We start from the raw sequence: 17818 nt of genomic DNA, 5'->3' as shown, positions 1-17818 counted from the left end.
ATACACACAACACACATTATCCTTCTCAGAGATAATGTTTATGGTCAGTTGTTCAGGCAGTTTCTAATCATTGCATTGTCACACGTGTTAAAGAGAATTCTCTTCCCCCCTTTCTTAACTTTTCATATGATACTAGTGTTCAATGATGTTATAATAGCCTTGACATCGCCAGTTCCTACCTCTGCATCCAGTGGATCAAAAAGTTAGGGCATTTCTGTTGACAACAGGCCAGATGTTTCCCTCTTGGATAGATTGTCTAACCAACTGCCCAACATAGCTTCTGGAAAATGAGTTAACACAAAGTCAAAAGAATATCTGCCCCACCCTCCCATTCTGAATGGATGCATCTCCCATTCTATGGTGACAGAACAAAATTTCCTCATATCACTAAGGCACTTTCAGGGAAATATAAATTTTTGAAGCTTTCAGTACATAATGTAGGTGGGGGCAGAAACATCTGACATACTTTTGACGCACTGCTGATGCATGTCTTCATTCGGATTTCTTACATTTTGCTCCTCTATTTATCTCATTATACATTATTGAGTTATATGCAACAACAAGTATGTCACAGCCACAGGCGTTCATTTTAAGTGTATTTCTAGCAGGTATTCTCTTTTGGATTTTGATATTACTGATATGTAGTTCCGGCCAGCTTTTTAGTTAAAGTATCTCATTCATTATCACAGTTAATAGGTGGGAATAATTATAGAAAATTATCTTCAATGATTCTGTTGTCGATTAATGATAGATTTTAATTTTATTGTTTTTCTGGCCTGCAAGTAATGTAATAAGTTGGGTGAACTTGAAGTCTTGTTAAGAGACAGTTTTAACCAAGCATCATCTGTTGTATGTGTCAGTCAACACTGGTTGCAAAACTTTCAAATATGTACAGCAGCCCTTCCAAATTTAAAATCATAAGCAGTTTTTGCAGAGAAATGTACAAATATGGAGGTGTTTGTATTTATGTTAGAGACAATCTTCATTCTAAAGAAGTAAAGTTAAACAAAGTAAAGTGTATAGAAAAAGAATTTGAATACTGTGTCTGTGAACTGTGACTGTGGTTTGGTAATTGTCTGTATATATAGGTCACCTTCAGGGAATATTCCTTTATTTTTTTAAAAAAATCTTGAGGATCTAATGAATGAATTGAGACTTAGGTCAAAATCAACAGTTGTATTGCATAATTTTGACGTCAATTTTAGAAGTAATAATAAAGCACACAAAGATCAACTGCTAAATCTCTGCACCTCATATAATTTAGAAGCCACAGTAACTTATGTCACCAGGTATGGAGATGGGTGTGAGACGACAATTGATCAGGTGTTTATTAACAAAGAGACCTGTAGTTATGAGGCTGAAGTAACAGATACTTGTTTCTCTGACCACATGGCAATCAAGCTCTTACTAAAAAATATGGCTAGGAAAAAAACATGGCAATGGAAACTACATAGAAACAAGATACATTAATGAAAGTAGCCTTAGGAATTTTCATAGCATATTGTACAGTGCTGAATGGGACAGAGATCCAAATAAAGCTGTAGACTCTGAACATGACCCATTTTTCTCCGATTACAAATACTGCTTTGATGTCGCTTTCCCCCTTAGAAAAGTAAAAATCTCTCTCAAATCTAATTCATGGTTAACTGCAGGAATTAACAAATCTTACGTACTCTTAGAAATCTGGGTTGGCATTCAAACCATAATGCAGCATTAAACTCATATCTTAGACGCTACACAAAAGTCTACAGAAAAGTTATTCATGCGGCAAAGAAACTGAACAGTGATTTGATTATCAGAAAAGACAGCAATAAAACCAAATCAGTTTGGAAGGCCATAAAGCATAACATTGGTAAATCCAAAGTGACAAACAATAATCTTATCATAAAAAAGGGAGGAAAAGTTGTTGAAGACCCTCAATCTGTTGCCAATATGTTCAATGACTACTACATTAACAGTGCACAAAATCTTATCAAGAACCTGGGTAACTCAAAAAGTAGTAAGTCAAAAGTTCCCACAAATGAAAAGACAATGATTTTGTATCCAGTTATACATTGAGAAGTAAGAAATGCAATTAATAAGCTGCAAAATAAAATGTGCTATGGATGTGATGGTATTCCTCATAATGTCATAAAACATATTGCAAACAAAATAATAACTGAATTAGTTTATATTATTAATATATCAATTAAAACTGGTGAATTCCCTTATGCACTTAAAAAATCAATAATATAGCCACTTTACAAAAAAAGACTGTCCATATACCACACAAAATTATAGACCATTGTCACAACTGTCAGGTTTTGCAAAAGTAATTGAGAGGATTGTGTATGAGAGACTGTTGAGTTTCCTAAACAAAAGTAAAATTCTAACCAATGCACAGAATGGCTTCAGGAAAAAGAAGCCTACAGAAACAGCTGTGTATCACTTCTTGGAACGGGTTTTAACTGCAATGGATAATGAGGACTTCAACTGTGGAATACTTTTACATCCATCCAAGGCATTTGACTTCACCAGCCATGATATTTTGCTAGAGAAACTGTATTGCCATGGAGTACATGGAAAAGCATACAGCTGGTTTCAATCGTATCTGTGCAACATATATCAAAGTGTTGAAATAATACATAATGGCACAAAATATTGCTCAACATATCTGGAAGTCAACTGTGGTGTATCCCAGGGTTCTGTTCTAGGCCCTCTGCTCTTCTTAGTTTTTTATCAACCCAGATAGCACAGTAAGCCGGCTTCAAACTTGTTTCCAGCTGTAAAGTTCAAGTATATAAGCTTGATCAAAGCTGGAATATTCAGGCGTGTTAGCTGGATTAAAGCTTGAAACAAACATCAAAGTTGGCAGAGTTCAAGCTATATTTCAAGCTTGACTTATCAAGCTTGGCTCCAGCTGTATCTACACACGTGGAATACAGCCTGGTATTTACAGCTTGTTTTAAGCTATATAAATATTAATCTGAATTTATTGAACCTAATTAATTAAATAAATATCAGAATGGAACTGGTGTGAAAAAATTATGAAGAAGTTTTAATTTATTTGTGCCACGTATTAGAGTGTTAGTTTAAAATGACCTCTTTTTGCACAACAACTTGTAATATGTATTCTTAGCTGGTAATCCATTTCACTTTTATCCAGGCTCAATTTTTCTACGTAAAAGAATGTGGTATTCCTTTACGTTACGTAATATTTAACATTTGTAACATTAACGTACCGAACTGTTTTCTAGTATAAAACAAACTTGTCAACAAACCACAACCATTAACGCGCGTCACAAAGGTAAAATGGCCGTAAACGTAACTTTACGTTACGTAATATTTAACATTTGTAACATTAACTCCGCGCCGTCATGACGTCACACACGACAACACCCTTACGTCACGGCTTATAAACGCTTGTGGCACTTCCCGTGGACGTCTCTGGAAGCTATGCTGCGCGCGCATCTGCTGTACAGCCTTCCAGGGAAATTACAGTTTATTTCAAGCTTGGGAAAATTATTTTAATTCAAGCTAAATTTTTACAGCTTGATATAAACTGTGTAACAGGTTGATTTTTCAATCTTGAATTTTCAACTGAACCTAAACTCAATACCCACCTTGAAACAAGCTGTGTAACAGGTTGATTTTTCAATCTTGAATTTTCAGCTGAACCTAAACTCAATATCCACCTTGAAATAAGCTTGAGTGCTAGCTGGGAATGATTTTCCTAACCATCTAACAAGAACAGAATCACTACTTTTGCAGACGATACGAGTCTTTATCAAGGGAGTTGGTGAAGCTGACCTACAAGAAAAAATAACTTCAACGATGACTGGGGCAGCTGAATGGTTCAAGAACAATTACTTAATTATGAATGACAAAAAACCACTTTGATGAATTTTAGGCACATAAGGAACAAAATAAAAAAATAACAGAGTAGAGATTGGAAAATGTCTGATAGAACAAACTTCTTGTACAAAATTTTTAGGTGTATGGCTGGGCAATAACTTGAGATGGGAAAAACATGTTGAACTATTGAATAAAAAAACTTAGTAAATACTATTATACATTAAGGAAACTACAAGAAACGTACTATGTGCCCACTACTCTTACCTACATAGTAATATAAGATATGGTATTACATTTTGGGGGAATACAGGTTTCACAAAAAGTTGTTTTAAGCTCCAAAATAAAGCTACTTGTATTCTGAAGAGTGTTGTCTACAGAGATCCAAGCAGTGTTATAGATCAGATACTAATAAATACAGATAAATATTTATACAAATCTGGAAATATGAATACAGGTTTCAGTGATCATTATGCACAGTTTATTGAATTCCCAGTAGACACTGCAGGAAATACTGAACAACAAATGACAAGAAAAGGTAGAAATTTTAGCAAGCACAACCTAGAACATTTCAGGCACTTACTGAAAAAAGAAACATGGAATGATATAGACAACTATGAGGACACATGTAAAAAGTTTGACATGTTCATGGAAATATTCTCCCATTATTTCAATATTTCTTTTCCAGTTAAAAACCAAACATTAAAAACTAAAAAAAGAAATGTTACATGGCTGACGAAAGGCATTAAAATATCATGTGCTGAAAAGAGGAGACTTTATGAAATCTCAAAAACACAAAATGTTACAGAAGAATTTCTGGTGCATTTCAAGAATTATAAGAGAGTGCTTCACAAAGTCATAAAAGAATCTAAAAAAACAACAAATGATCACCATATAAAAATGGCCAGGAACAAAATGAAAGCCATGTGGAAGATAGTCAGAGAACAAGTAGGAAACGAGACCTCCCAAAATGTAAATCTCCAGGTAATCCAAGATGGCAAAAAAATTACAAATCCAGAAGAAGTAGCCAATGCTTTTAATACATACTTTGCAAATATTAGTGAAAAATTACTATCTGACATAAAATCTCCAAATAAAAATCCTGCTACAACACCATCCAATCAAAATAGCAACTGCAACTCCCTATTTCTTACTCCAACCAACCCTAAGGAAATTATACTATCAATAAGAGAGTTAAAAACAAAATTTTCAACAGGTGTGGATGAGATTCCAAATTATGTCATTAAAATGTGGGGGACCTCATTGCAATACCATTAGCCCACATTTTCAACAGTTCATTAACAAATGGAGTCTTTCCTTCCTGCTTAAAGACAGTGAAACTAAAACCACTGTTCAAAAAGGGTAAGAAAGAAGACATAGCCAATTATAGACCTATTGCCTTGCTATCTACATTTTCTAAAATACTAGAAAAAATTTTTCATAAGAGGTTGCTAGATTTTCTAGAAAAGTGCAAAATATTATCCACAACCCAACATGGCTTCAGGAAAGGCCGATCAACAGAAACAGCAATATATGAATTTCTGGATGAAGTACTTGAAAAAATTGATAGTGGACAAAAAGTAACTGGCATATGCCTTGATCTGTCTAAGGCTTTTGACATCATAGACCACACTCTATTGCTGCAGAAGCTTGAAAGAATTGGTATCAGAGGTATGCCTAACAGCTGGCTTAGATCATATCTTACTGACCGCAAGCAAGTAGTAGACATACATTTTCACAAAGAAAATAAATCAACAAGACATTATTCTGATTATAAAGCAGTAAAAATATGGAGTACCGCAGGGCTCGGTACTTGGCCCCATCCTATTTTTGATATATATAAATGACCTAACATCAGCCAACCAGTACCATAGCACTATCCAGTTTGCAGATGACACAAGCATATTAGTCAGCGGGAAGACTGCAGAGATACTACAGACAAGACTGTCTGAGGCATTAACAAATGTTGTAAACTGGTTCAACCAAAACAAACTAATAATAAATAAAAGCAAAACAGTAGCATTAAATTTTCGTAATATCAAGAGAAACATTGAAGAGGATATAAGAATTCAGATGTCAGACACGGATATTGCAAGTGTGCCTAATACAAAATTTCTGGGGATCTGGCTACAGGATAATCTTAGATGGGAAACTCACATTGACAACATATTAAAGAAGCTAAGTACCATGTGTTATTTAATGAGAGTGCTAGAAAACTGCTGTCATAAGGACTGTCTAATGACAGTTTACTATTCTAATATACATTCTGTCCTAAATTTGGGATCACTTTTTGGGGTAACTCGCCATCCTGCCTAAAACTATTCAAGATGCAAAAAAAGAATAGTGAGAATCATGGCTGGAATAAAAAGGAACAAACCATGTAGACCATTATTTAAAAGAATGCGGATTCTTCCCCTTCCATGTATTTTCATATTTGAAAGTGCAATGTTTATAAAGAAATATACAATAACAAATCCTAGTATCCTCCCCAAAAATGAAAATGTTCATCATCATAATACAAGACAGAAAACTGACTTTCATGTACTCCATACAAAAACCAGTTTGTGCCAAAAAGGAACATTACACCATGGAAAAATTATCTACAATAAATTGCCAAGAGAAATTAAAGTAATGACAGATGTAAAAAATTTTAAAGCAGCATTAAAAGAATATCTGTTGACACATTGCTTTTATAGTGTGGAAGAGTTCCTCCAAAATCCTCGAGAGTCTAAGTGATGATTATGCAAATACTGTAACCATTAATATTGGCCTATAAATACATTCAGATGTAATTCTCAAGTTTATAATGGGGTTCAAGTATAAGTTGTATAGCGACTTGCCCAGTATATGAAGTAAAATTCTGTGAATGTAATTCTCTAGTGTACATGTCAGTTCATAGTGTAGAAGAGTTCCTCAAAAATCCTTAGAGGTTAAGAGAGGATCATGCAAATACTTTAATCGTTAATATTGGCTTATACATGTATTCAGTTGTAAACTTCAAGTTTCTAATGTGGTTTAATTATAACTTACACATTGACTTGCCCAGTATATGAAGTGCTGTAAAATTTTGTGAACATAATTTTCTAGTTTCTAAAGTGTTTTAATTGTAAGATATACTTTGACCTGTCCAATATCTGATGTGCTGTACTGTACATGTAAGATTTACTGGACCAATAAATACAATACAATACAAGACTCTTTAAGGAGTTGAAAATTTTGATCATACCTAGTTTATTCATCTATGAATCCGTATGTTTCCTGAAGTCAAATCAAGAATTCTCTCCTCTAAACAGTGAAGTACATGACTATCAAACCATTCAAAAGCCCTGTACCAAAATAGTGTGATGTATCTAACCAAAATAATGTTCAATGCCTTACCAAAAGAAATAAAAAGTGTTCGAAACTTACATATATTTAAAAAAGAATTAAAGAGGCTACTATTAGGTCAAAGTTTCTATAATGTTGATGAATTTCTTTGTGTCTAAAGAGACAGTTCTCATCTTTTGATTTTTCTGCACAAACCTTTTTTTTTTCGACTTGTACATAAAAAGAAGACAAAATATGTAATGTGTAATTAAGAAAATGTTATTTCCCTTAATTGTCGAAAACATAAATCTTGCTCTTGCTCTCTTTTTCCTATATCATGTATATGATGGATTGAATTGAATTGAAGGATGTATATTCTCCTTTATAACAAATACAGGAGACCTGATCTTCACTGTTTGATGTACTACATGTAACCACTTATTGAAATTGTGGAGAGGTTTTTCTAACTTGTAATAGACTTATGTACAAGCCGTCAATACTCTGGTACCTGTGGATGGCGATTCGTAGGTCAAGTATTTTTCACATGAAATCAGCACAGCGCTGATGGGAGCCTTTGACATGGTTACAAACCAGAAGACCACAGTCAGTTTAGGAACAATACTACAGTTGGGAGCTGCATTCCCATCTTGTGAGAGAAGGTAGCTGTCTTCAGCACTTCAAAAAGTTGGTGGAAGCATTTGAGGATGGCATTAGAACCCAGATGACAGATATGATTGATGCTGACAAAAAATGCAACTCTAAACTGGCTGTACGCAAAGCATTTATTAACTTCTGGTAGAGCCACCTCCACATTCCTTACAAAAATAAAAATAAATTTAATTTGTGGAAAAGCTCTGTCATAGCTGCTAATGACTGCATATGTACAGTATAAGTATTTCTGCCATCTAAGAAACTTATTTTGTAAATTTCATTTTACTTGTTTCTCATTATCTATGCTTGCTATGCAAATTTGTATGTGCTGTGGACTGTCAGAAAATTGGGATTTTAAATAAAGCACAATAAGTTTATAGCATCGCCAAAATCTCAATGTGCTATTCAAAGTTTTATAATCAACATGCCCTCTTCAGAGTGTCTACAAGAACAGACAGAGTGCATCATACAATCAAATCTATACAATATAGACATTGTAAAATAAAAACAGGTAAAATTTAAAAACTTAATAAGAAGATGGGATGTAATAGAATAGAAAAACAGCAATCACATTCATCCATTCCACTGGCTAAATATATATTTTTATTTTCTGAAGTTATGCAAAGGAGGGATGACTCTAAAACTTCCTGACAGATTAAAACTGTTTGCTGTACCAAGAATCGAACTCAGGATGCCTGACTTTCATGGGAAAGTGATCCATAATCTGTGGTACCTAAGCATGACTCCATGACCCATCCTCACAGCTTTACTTCCACAAGTACCTTATCTCCTACTTTCTAAACTTCACAAAAGTTCTCCTGAAAAACAGATATGTCACGCAGTTTTTATCTGCCAGGAAGTTTCATATCACTGCACACTCCACTGCAAAATGAAAATTTCATTCTGAAATAAATAACTTGTTTCCATTTCCTGAGGAAATTTAAGATTAAGGATCCAAGATTACCAGAACAAAATTCCAAGTAAAAGACAATAAAAAGTTACAGAAGCCTTTTCTCCAGTAGTTGATAATTAATGTTAAGTCTCATAATAAAATTAACAAAAGACTGACTTCTAGAGTGAAAGGAGCATATTTTTCAAAAGAATGTCCAGAATATATTACTGAAAAATGAAAGACGGGATATTATATGCACGCGAGGACAAATCACTCCACTCATTTGACAATTTCTTCTGCCCCTCAACAATAAAATTTATTATATTCAATATATTTAGGTCTCAAGAACTCAAAAAAATCACTGAAGAATATAAACACCTACAACTGATTTTTTTTTTTTTTTTTTAAAAAAAAAGGTCCCACTGAAAAAATTTCTCCCTAACTTCTACATACATAAGTATAATAAAAAAAAAAAAAATAAATAAATAAATAAATAAAAAACCACAGTATGTCAACTTATTATAAGAGAAAGGTCAGATAATGAGAGACTCTTATTTTAAAACTTACTCGGTTTTATTGAAGGCCAGTCCTTTCTATCAAAACGGTCATCCTCAAACTCTATCTTGCCATAAGACAGAAGCAAACGGATAGGTTCTCCTATTGCCTTGGAGGGATAGTAAGTCAACTTGTACTTCGGTGCCATCTTCTGCAATGGAAGGTGGGCAAATTGACACTCTAAAAAGGTTATGCACTTCATAGCAGAAGAAACAGTATCATCAATACCGTAAAACAAAACTGGAAAATTGTTAAACAGGATATAAACAAAATGTTATACCTCAGCTTATGTAATACATTTATCCGATAGAATGAACGTCTTTATAAAACAGGATGTTACACAAGTACAAACACGGAGAAAAAATAAAATGTAGATATGTACATTTCAGAACTGGTTTATATTTTGATACTGTATCACATTTCAAATACGTACTTGCAATAAAGGACATGGACTGTAAAATTTTAAGAAATTCGCTTATCGCCTTATTAAAGACAAATGTTTCAAATGTTTTTCTTGTCTGGAGTTTTCTCCTCATAATCAAAAGCTGATGACAATGACAATAATATATTTACACCATCGAAAACACTTCTCAGAAGGGGGCGGGGGAGGGGGGCGCTATGAGATACGGCAGTCTGTAATTTCTGCCATCGGTTCACTACCTTTCATCACTCCCACTTACATTAAATGACATACTGAAAAGTGAACACAAAATAAATTGATTCACTTTGGATTATGTTGAATTTTTACCAGCTGTCAATGAAGGGGATCTTGTAAGACAAGTGCAACGAATCATTGGCACGTTTTACGACAAGTTTATTTCAAACAGCGGCTGGTTTTGGATTAAGATTCATCAATATCAGTTACTCAATGATAATTATTCTGTAATAAATCATTGTAATGTACAAAAACATTCTGCATTATTTGTACATATTATTATTTATGGCAATCTTAAAAGTGATGGTTTTATCAAGGATATTGATCAACACTAAAAATATTAATACATAATAAAATGTGTCATCAGTTGTGGTACCACATGAAATTTATGGCTTTCATTTTTTGTCACTATGCAGTTTGCAACACCTATTCAGGATAACTGCTATAGTGTGAAGCATCCACACATGCGTCATAGAATTAGTGGTTCAGTACGCAATTTTCAAGATTATTATTTGAAGGAATAGGTTACATTTTAATGAAGTCTATTGCATGTAATAATGCTGAATGATGATAAAGAATTTGAATCTGAAGAGGTATCAGCTAGTGAACATCACTGTTATGTGACACCATCTTTCTGGTGTTATTGACCTGTAAATGAAGACTCAGAATGAACTTCCAGGCTGCATTGTTACTTTCTTTCACAATCACATAATAAGATTGACAACAAAAATGTGGAACATAAACAGAAATTCAGTCAGTATGAGAAATGTCTTTGGAAAGAAGGACAATAATGGTTTAATATTCATTAATCATATGTGTATTATGAGAAGGACAGTTGTTACTCTGCTCACCATATAGCGGAGATGCTTAGTTGCAGATAGGTGTGCGCCCCCCCCCCCCCCCCCCCCTCCACACACACACACACACACACACACACACACACACACACACAGAGAGAGAGAGAGAGAGAGAGAGAGAGAGAGAGAGAGATAGGCCCCCCAGTACACTCTCTTGCAAATGCAACTCACACACACGACTCATTGTGCCACCATTCGCCGCTACAACAAGTTAGGGGCGACACATGCTGGTTCTTGTGTTGGTTTCCGATTTTTGACGTGGTGGCACATCTTTGCTTTCCAGTTCTGTATCTAATTACTACCAACATGGGATCGCTGAGCAATTTTTATGGCAGTTGCCCAAAAAGAGGAACCTGCGTCATTATAGGAACTTCTTAGATTTCACTCAACTGGTAGACAAAGCGACATTGCTGTTGGAGGACTCGACACCTTCTGCAGAAAGCCCTGCTAACACTCATGCTGTTGACAAAGGCAGCAGACACTGACTGGCTCTGCCGTTCTGCGAGGTCAACATTGCTGGAGAGGAGTGGGTCGAATACAAACTGAAGTTGGCACGGATACCTTCTGCATTTGCGTAAAGCTTTGTCCCTTCACTCAAGTCTGAATCAATTCCTTTCCCAGAAGTCATTGCACCTCTCGATAAGTATTTTAACTCCCAGGCTGTCGTCGCACGGTATAAGTTCTTCTGAACTATGCACCATCCTACCCAGACCTAATGGCAATAGCTCAGAGTTAAGAGGCATGACCAGCACCTTCAAATTTTTATGTCCCCACAGTTAGTCATACATGGACATCATGCTATGGAAATAATTTCTTGAAATGTTTCTGACTCCAGACTTCGGTAAGCAGCCCATAAACTATTCGATAATTTGCCTAAGGAAGTAATTGGTATAATTGAGGAACAAAAATTTTTTGACACCGCTCAGTTGGAAAAGTCACCGCCTCTGGTGGCCACTCTTAACATCCGCCGGTCTTCTCCACATGGGTTCTCTGTTTCTTCCACACACCACGCACCATAAACAACCTACCGTGCACCCAAGGCAGCCGCGTAATGACGGCAAATAGCAATCCTGCCCTCAGCGCTACACTCTCATGGTAGAGACACTTGTCATTTCTACCAAAACAAATGTTTGTTTTCTAAAAAGATTGGGCACATCCAAGATGCTTGCTCACAGAAACTAAATGACTGTCTGTTAACATGGCCACTCGTGATTCTGAGGCAATGGATACCTATCCATCAGGTCAATATTAATGAAACCGTGCTACTGAACCCATCAGTTTTTGATGAGTCATTCCTGGCTCAAATCTGCTATAGCATTTCCACAACCCATATCTTTCCAGGTTGTCAGTCGTCCCCAGCATCCCTCCGTGCTTCCCAAAAAAATTTTCTTTCAGTATGTCCAATTCCAGCTGGATACTGGTGCTTCTATTACATTGATCAATAAGTGCACGTTTGAAAAGCCTGGATCCTAACAACTCTGAACTCTGACACAGGCCCTCACCACATACAAAGGAATTGCTGAGCTGTCCTTGCCACTTGTCTTCTACAGATGCAGTACAGATCTACAACTAAGGCAACTCCAGTCATGGTGCTTCACTCTTATGACAGTCCTAACATTTTTGGCCTCAATGCCTTTGACATCTTTGGACTACAAATATTAGATAATGTGGCAACGAACAATCCCCTCCCCCAATAATAATAATAATAAAAAAAAAAAAAAAAAAAAAAAACAGCAGCATCACAAAGCTCTGTGATAAAGAGTTAGCTTTTCGAGGACTCTCTGGGTATGCCGAAAGACTTTTCTGGCAACATTAACTTGAAAGATACCACATAGCGACGATTCATCAAAGCACAGCAGGTCCCTTGACACAATTCAAGAAGACGTTGGAGGACCTGGGGTTTATCGTGCCTATATCTGCCAGTCAGTGGGCGTCATCTCTTGTCATAGTCAAAAAACTCAACAGATAACTCCACATTTGCCGAGATTTTTAGTCCAACGTCAGTGCTTTGCCTATCTTGGATTTGTACCCTTTCCCTTTCCCTGAACAGTTAATGGAAAATTACAAGGGGGTGTGTGGTTCTCGAAAATAGATCTCAAGCACGCCTATTTGAAGCTCCTTTTGGAAGGCATAATGAAACGCTTCCTCATTATCAACACTCACAATGGGCCGTTCCAGCACGAGCGTCTACCCTTCGGCAGTGGTTCTACCCAGGCCATCTTCCAAAGCTTTTTAGAGGAGCTGATGTCCTGCTCTAATTATCTGGACATCATCATTATCTCAGGCAGTACTCCAGAGATGCACATCCACAATCTGGAAAGCCTCTTATAAACCCTCACTAACGCAGGACTCAGATGCAACTGCGAGAAATGCGATTTTTTCTGTACTCAAATCAAATACCCCTGTCACATCAACGACTTCCAACGTGTCCACCCTTCCGCCAAACAGTTGGAGGCTATTTCGAAGCTCCCTTTCCAGAAACATCTCACTGATCTCCAGTCTGTTCTCGGAAAGATCTCTTATTATCTTCACTTCATACCTAATATTGCTGAAATCACAGCACCTTTATGTGCTCTCAGGTGGAAAAATGTTTCCTTCGTCTGGTAGACAGATGTCTAGTCCACACTGATCCTGCAAAACCCATAGTCCTCATGGTGGATGTCTCCTCCTATGACACTGGGCTGGTGCTATCCCACAGGATCAGTACCACGGGCTGTCCCATTCCTTTTGCCTCAAAACTGCTTAACAAAGCTCAGGTACCTTACAGTTGATTAGAGAAGGTGGCCTTAGCAATTGTCTGTACAGCATTTCCAACTTTCATCTTTAGGGATGAAAATTTTTCCCGCTAATGGACCACAAGCCTCTCATTAGTTTACTCAACCCAGCCAAAACTGTGCCCATCGAGATGGCACAAAAAAGCAAATGATGAGTGCTTACCCTGGCCAATTATAGCTGAGAGATTCTTTATCGTTTCTGGGCATATCTCGCCAATGTGGACACTATATCTCGTCTTCCTCTCAGATCAGATGAGGAATTTGAATCTTTTGACGAAGCTCTTGCTTTCACATTGACCAGGTAAATGAAGCCACAGTGGTTAGCCTTGCGACTGATCACTACTGAACGAGTCCCTTCGGCATTGGTTTTCCAGCAGGGCGCCTTTTCGGTCCAAAATAATGTGATCTTACACACACCAAACAAAAAGACATGGGTGCTGATACTGGTATCTATGTGGCATCAGGTGTTGCAATCACTTCATAAAGGACATTGGCACATCATTCATATGAAACATTTGGCTAGACGGCACTGAATGTAGCTGGGGATGGACAAACTCATTGATCACATGAACATGCTTGCAAGGAATGTGCTGAGAACCTACCTGCTCCTCACCAAAAGTTTTACAACTGGCAAGACTAGACACCCCCTGACAACAAATTCGCATACATTTAGCTGTGCCATTTCACTTCCTTTTGAGGTCCCTCTGAGTTCCACAACACTGACCAGCACAATTTGAGCTTTAGCAACTATATCATGACAAGAGAAATTACCAACTACCGTTGTACCTGCTAACAATATACAACTGACTTCAACAGAATTCGCATCTTCTGCAAGGCAAACGGCATCACCCAGATCAGATCAGCATCTTTCTCATCACAAGTTGATGGTGAAGCAGAACGATTAGTGCACACCTTCAAAGCGCAAATGTCGAAATTAGGCACTCACTCACACTCCAAGGGAAGTGCTCTGGTTCTGTCCTTATCGACATACCGTATGATGCCTCAGGGAAATATGTTCGGCTGAACTTCTGCATGGCAGGTCTTCCCTATCCTTTTGTGGATCTTTCTGTTCCTGTGTGTGCTCAGGCAGAGATCATCTCCCCCAGCAGTTAACCACAGCAAGTTTTGAACCACTTATTGTGCACTACCAGTAGGATTCTCACATTGCAACCATCTTCGTCACAGCCTTTGGAGCCTAGGTCAGCTCGACAAAGGACACTACTCCCCTCACCATGGCAGCACTGGCGTTGCAGTCTCTGTCATCACAAGCTGTGGTGCTGCCACTGCTGTAGTCACTGCCACAGTCGCTGCACCTTTTGCCATCTCAGCTGCAGCCACTGTTCTCTTTGCACGTCTACTGCGGTGTCCACGGACCTGGACTTGCCTACGCCATCGTGGGATTCCCCACACCAGGACAGGTAGAAGGTGCATTCTGCCTCCAGTTTTCCCAGATACCTGTGCAACAATTGTTAGAATGTAGGTCAGTCAAGTCCACATCCAGCTTCTGGTCTGACCTCAACATCCTGCCTCTGGTCAAGATCTCTCAAACATCACTGTGGCCCATCACAGTGAGGCATTTTGAGGGGGAAGTCTACGGTATCAACACTGTCTACACCTTGGTGCCTGCCTTCACACAGTCGCAGGTCAGATTCACACACCCCACGATCTACTATTTCTGGCTAATCCATAGTGCCACCCAGTCGAACAGCACAATTGTGGCCCATGCACGTAGCTGCCTCTGCGGTAATAGAGCAACTCCTGGTCAGTGTACCCACGTCAAACAACTGCACGATGGTATCACGAATCACACAGTGCCACGCCACCCTAGACTCTTCGACAGCGTGCATCTTCCAACCCCACCAGGGCTATGTAGATGCACACAGCACCTCACGGCGGAAGTCTTGTCTTTGACTTCTCTGCGGCCAATACCTCAGCACCACACCGTTCAGTTAGCAGTCCTCTGGATATAGACAATGGATGGAACTGGTCTATTCATGGATTTCTACCACTTGGCACTCTAGACAGGGGGTTCAACCAAGGACTTTGCTGATCACTGTCCCAATGGCAGCACTAGCTCCGTCATTGAAGTGTTCACTTGTGGAAGAATAAACCTCGTTGATTACTCACGCCTCGTTTTATTTCTTGTTCCACCATTCACAAATACAACAGTTATGAATTCATTAAGTTAGAAAAGTATATATGCAACTGTTCAATTTCACAAAGTAGTTTATGGTCAGAATGTAGTATATGGTCAGCTTGACAAGTATTCAGAATAATAAAAATATGTGGCATGACAGCCCTATGCAAGTCTTTCAATTGGACATCACTTAGGTGACTTGAGCGTCCTTGAAACCACCTGCACCCGATTTTCCCCGGACGGTCACCCACCACCCTGTTTCGGCCCTATTAGCAGCATATGGAAAAAAGAATCGCGAGACAGCTTTGCACTTTGCATGGCAGGCAGCAACAGCCCCCCCGCGTGTGGCACGTGCTGCGTAGCTGGCAACATGGCAGACAACCTCCAGTACATCTCACATAACTTCTCAAGAATGGAAAGATGTACTGCTCTTCGTCCACAGTCAAATGCAATTTCGATATAATAGCTATATTTCGTACACAGCACTGAACAACCAAACACCCATCAAACGTAAACTCTCCAACGACTACATTTTTCACTGCAAATTTTTTAAAATGTGCCCGGTAGTTCACTCAGATGTAGCGAATCTAACATCCGTGATTTTTAATTGTTACACATAACGTAAAAGCTTTACTGAGAAACTAAGTCGAGAAACAGTTTTTCTTCTTTAAAGTACTTCTGATGACTCTAAACTTCTATCGTACAATACAGTTGGGTGCAGCAATCCCTGTTGTGATACGATAGATATATTTATTAGTTGTAGGTGTCGTATCACTCGTCTCAGTTTGAACCACTTAAGTAACTTCAACTACATTATTATGCACTCCACCAATGCTGGTTTGCTTCTGCTTAGTATCTTGAGTAGCATCACACATTGTACTGCCTCGGTGAGAAACGCTCATTCCAGTTAACGCACTGTCCGTTCACGATGAAGTTTTACTGGCTAAGCAGCAGTAAAATTAACCAGTTTTGAAAGACATCTTTCCCATTCAAGTGTTGAAGGCAGCAACCAGCCTGTGGTCGTACTCGGTAAACTTTGGTTATGACTTTGCCGAAAACAGTAGTTCATTAGTTAACGCTATGCCACACCTTTTTAGGAAATGTCCCAGCCATCCTGGAATTGCAGGAAATCCAATACACCATTTCGATAAGATTCTAATAACAGAGCGTTCTGAAACATAGCTAGTTTGAACCAAAAACACAACGCAGTATATATCTTAGAGATTATATGTTGTCATACATTTTATGCCTTGCTCGAATCTAATATGGACTATTTTTAATTATTTTTCCTATGACCATCCCAGCGATTTATGGTCTGCGGATATCAGTCGTTCACTTACATAATAAAATGAAAAACAGGCAGCCGTTGTTTGGATGTCGTTATATTGCACCCCGTTTCGGTGGCTCAGTACACCATCTTCGGGATTTAAGTGATGCTGGGAAGATACCATCAGTGGCCAACATCAGTGAACTGGCTTTCGTAGGATACTGTAGAAGCGATGTTGTGTCTGCAACCATGTTTGCAGTCACAACCTCGCTTGTACAGTATTCTACGAAAGCCAGTTCACAGATGTTGGCCACTGGTGGGATCACGTATATGACTGCAGTTCAATCACTCAGCATCAGTTAAGGACTGAAGATGACGTATTTAATCACCGAAACTGATTGCAATGTAATAACATTGAAACGACGGCTGCAGACGTTTCCCTTTATTACATATTTTTAATTATTACTACCGACCCAACAAACTGGATGCGTGTAGACGCTTTGGGCAACCAACCCAACTTTAACCAACAAATTATGCCGTGTGTAGCGTTGCTGGACCAACGACACAACAAAAGTTCTTTTGTCACTGCAGTGCTGTAAACACTGAGTAAAGTCCATTGGAACTCGTGTAGGCTGCAACGAAATTTGTCTATCAGTCGGTTGGCCGATAAAGTGGTGTGTGGGTAAGGGGTACTGCGCAGTGCAGTGACTGAAAATCAGGAAACGACATAAGGTAACTGAATATCATCACTTTACCATAAATTAAACGATTTAAACAGCACTCGCCACTTCCGGCACACAGCAGTACCCAAAAGCTTGCGTGGACAACCCGCTAACAATGCGAGCTTTGCATCCAAGGCTTTGCAGCCGCTCATTTGTCGATGGGGCGGTCGC

General features: G+C 38.2%; 1 protein-coding gene across 2 annotated transcripts in view; it reads right to left on the bottom strand.

The window, feature by feature from the left end:
- Window positions 1-17818, bottom strand: part of LOC126418504 (glutathione S-transferase-like) — a 77395-nt gene that overhangs the window by 44053 nt on the left and 15524 nt on the right. For both annotated transcript variants that reach the window (XM_050085309.1, XM_050085299.1), the window contains exon 2: window positions 9248-9386. In XM_050085309.1, the coding sequence (XP_049941266.1) occupies window positions 9248-9383 (136 nt within the window). In that variant the 5' untranslated portion in view covers window positions 9384-9386. The remainder of the gene's footprint in view (window positions 1-9247; window positions 9387-17818) is intronic.

Source organism: Schistocerca serialis, chromosome 1, assembly GCF_023864345.2.
Source record: "Schistocerca serialis cubense isolate TAMUIC-IGC-003099 chromosome 1, iqSchSeri2.2, whole genome shotgun sequence".
NCBI classification, from domain to species: domain Eukaryota; kingdom Metazoa; phylum Arthropoda; class Insecta; order Orthoptera; family Acrididae; genus Schistocerca; species Schistocerca serialis.
This window is presented reverse-complemented; position numbering and strand designations above follow the sequence as displayed.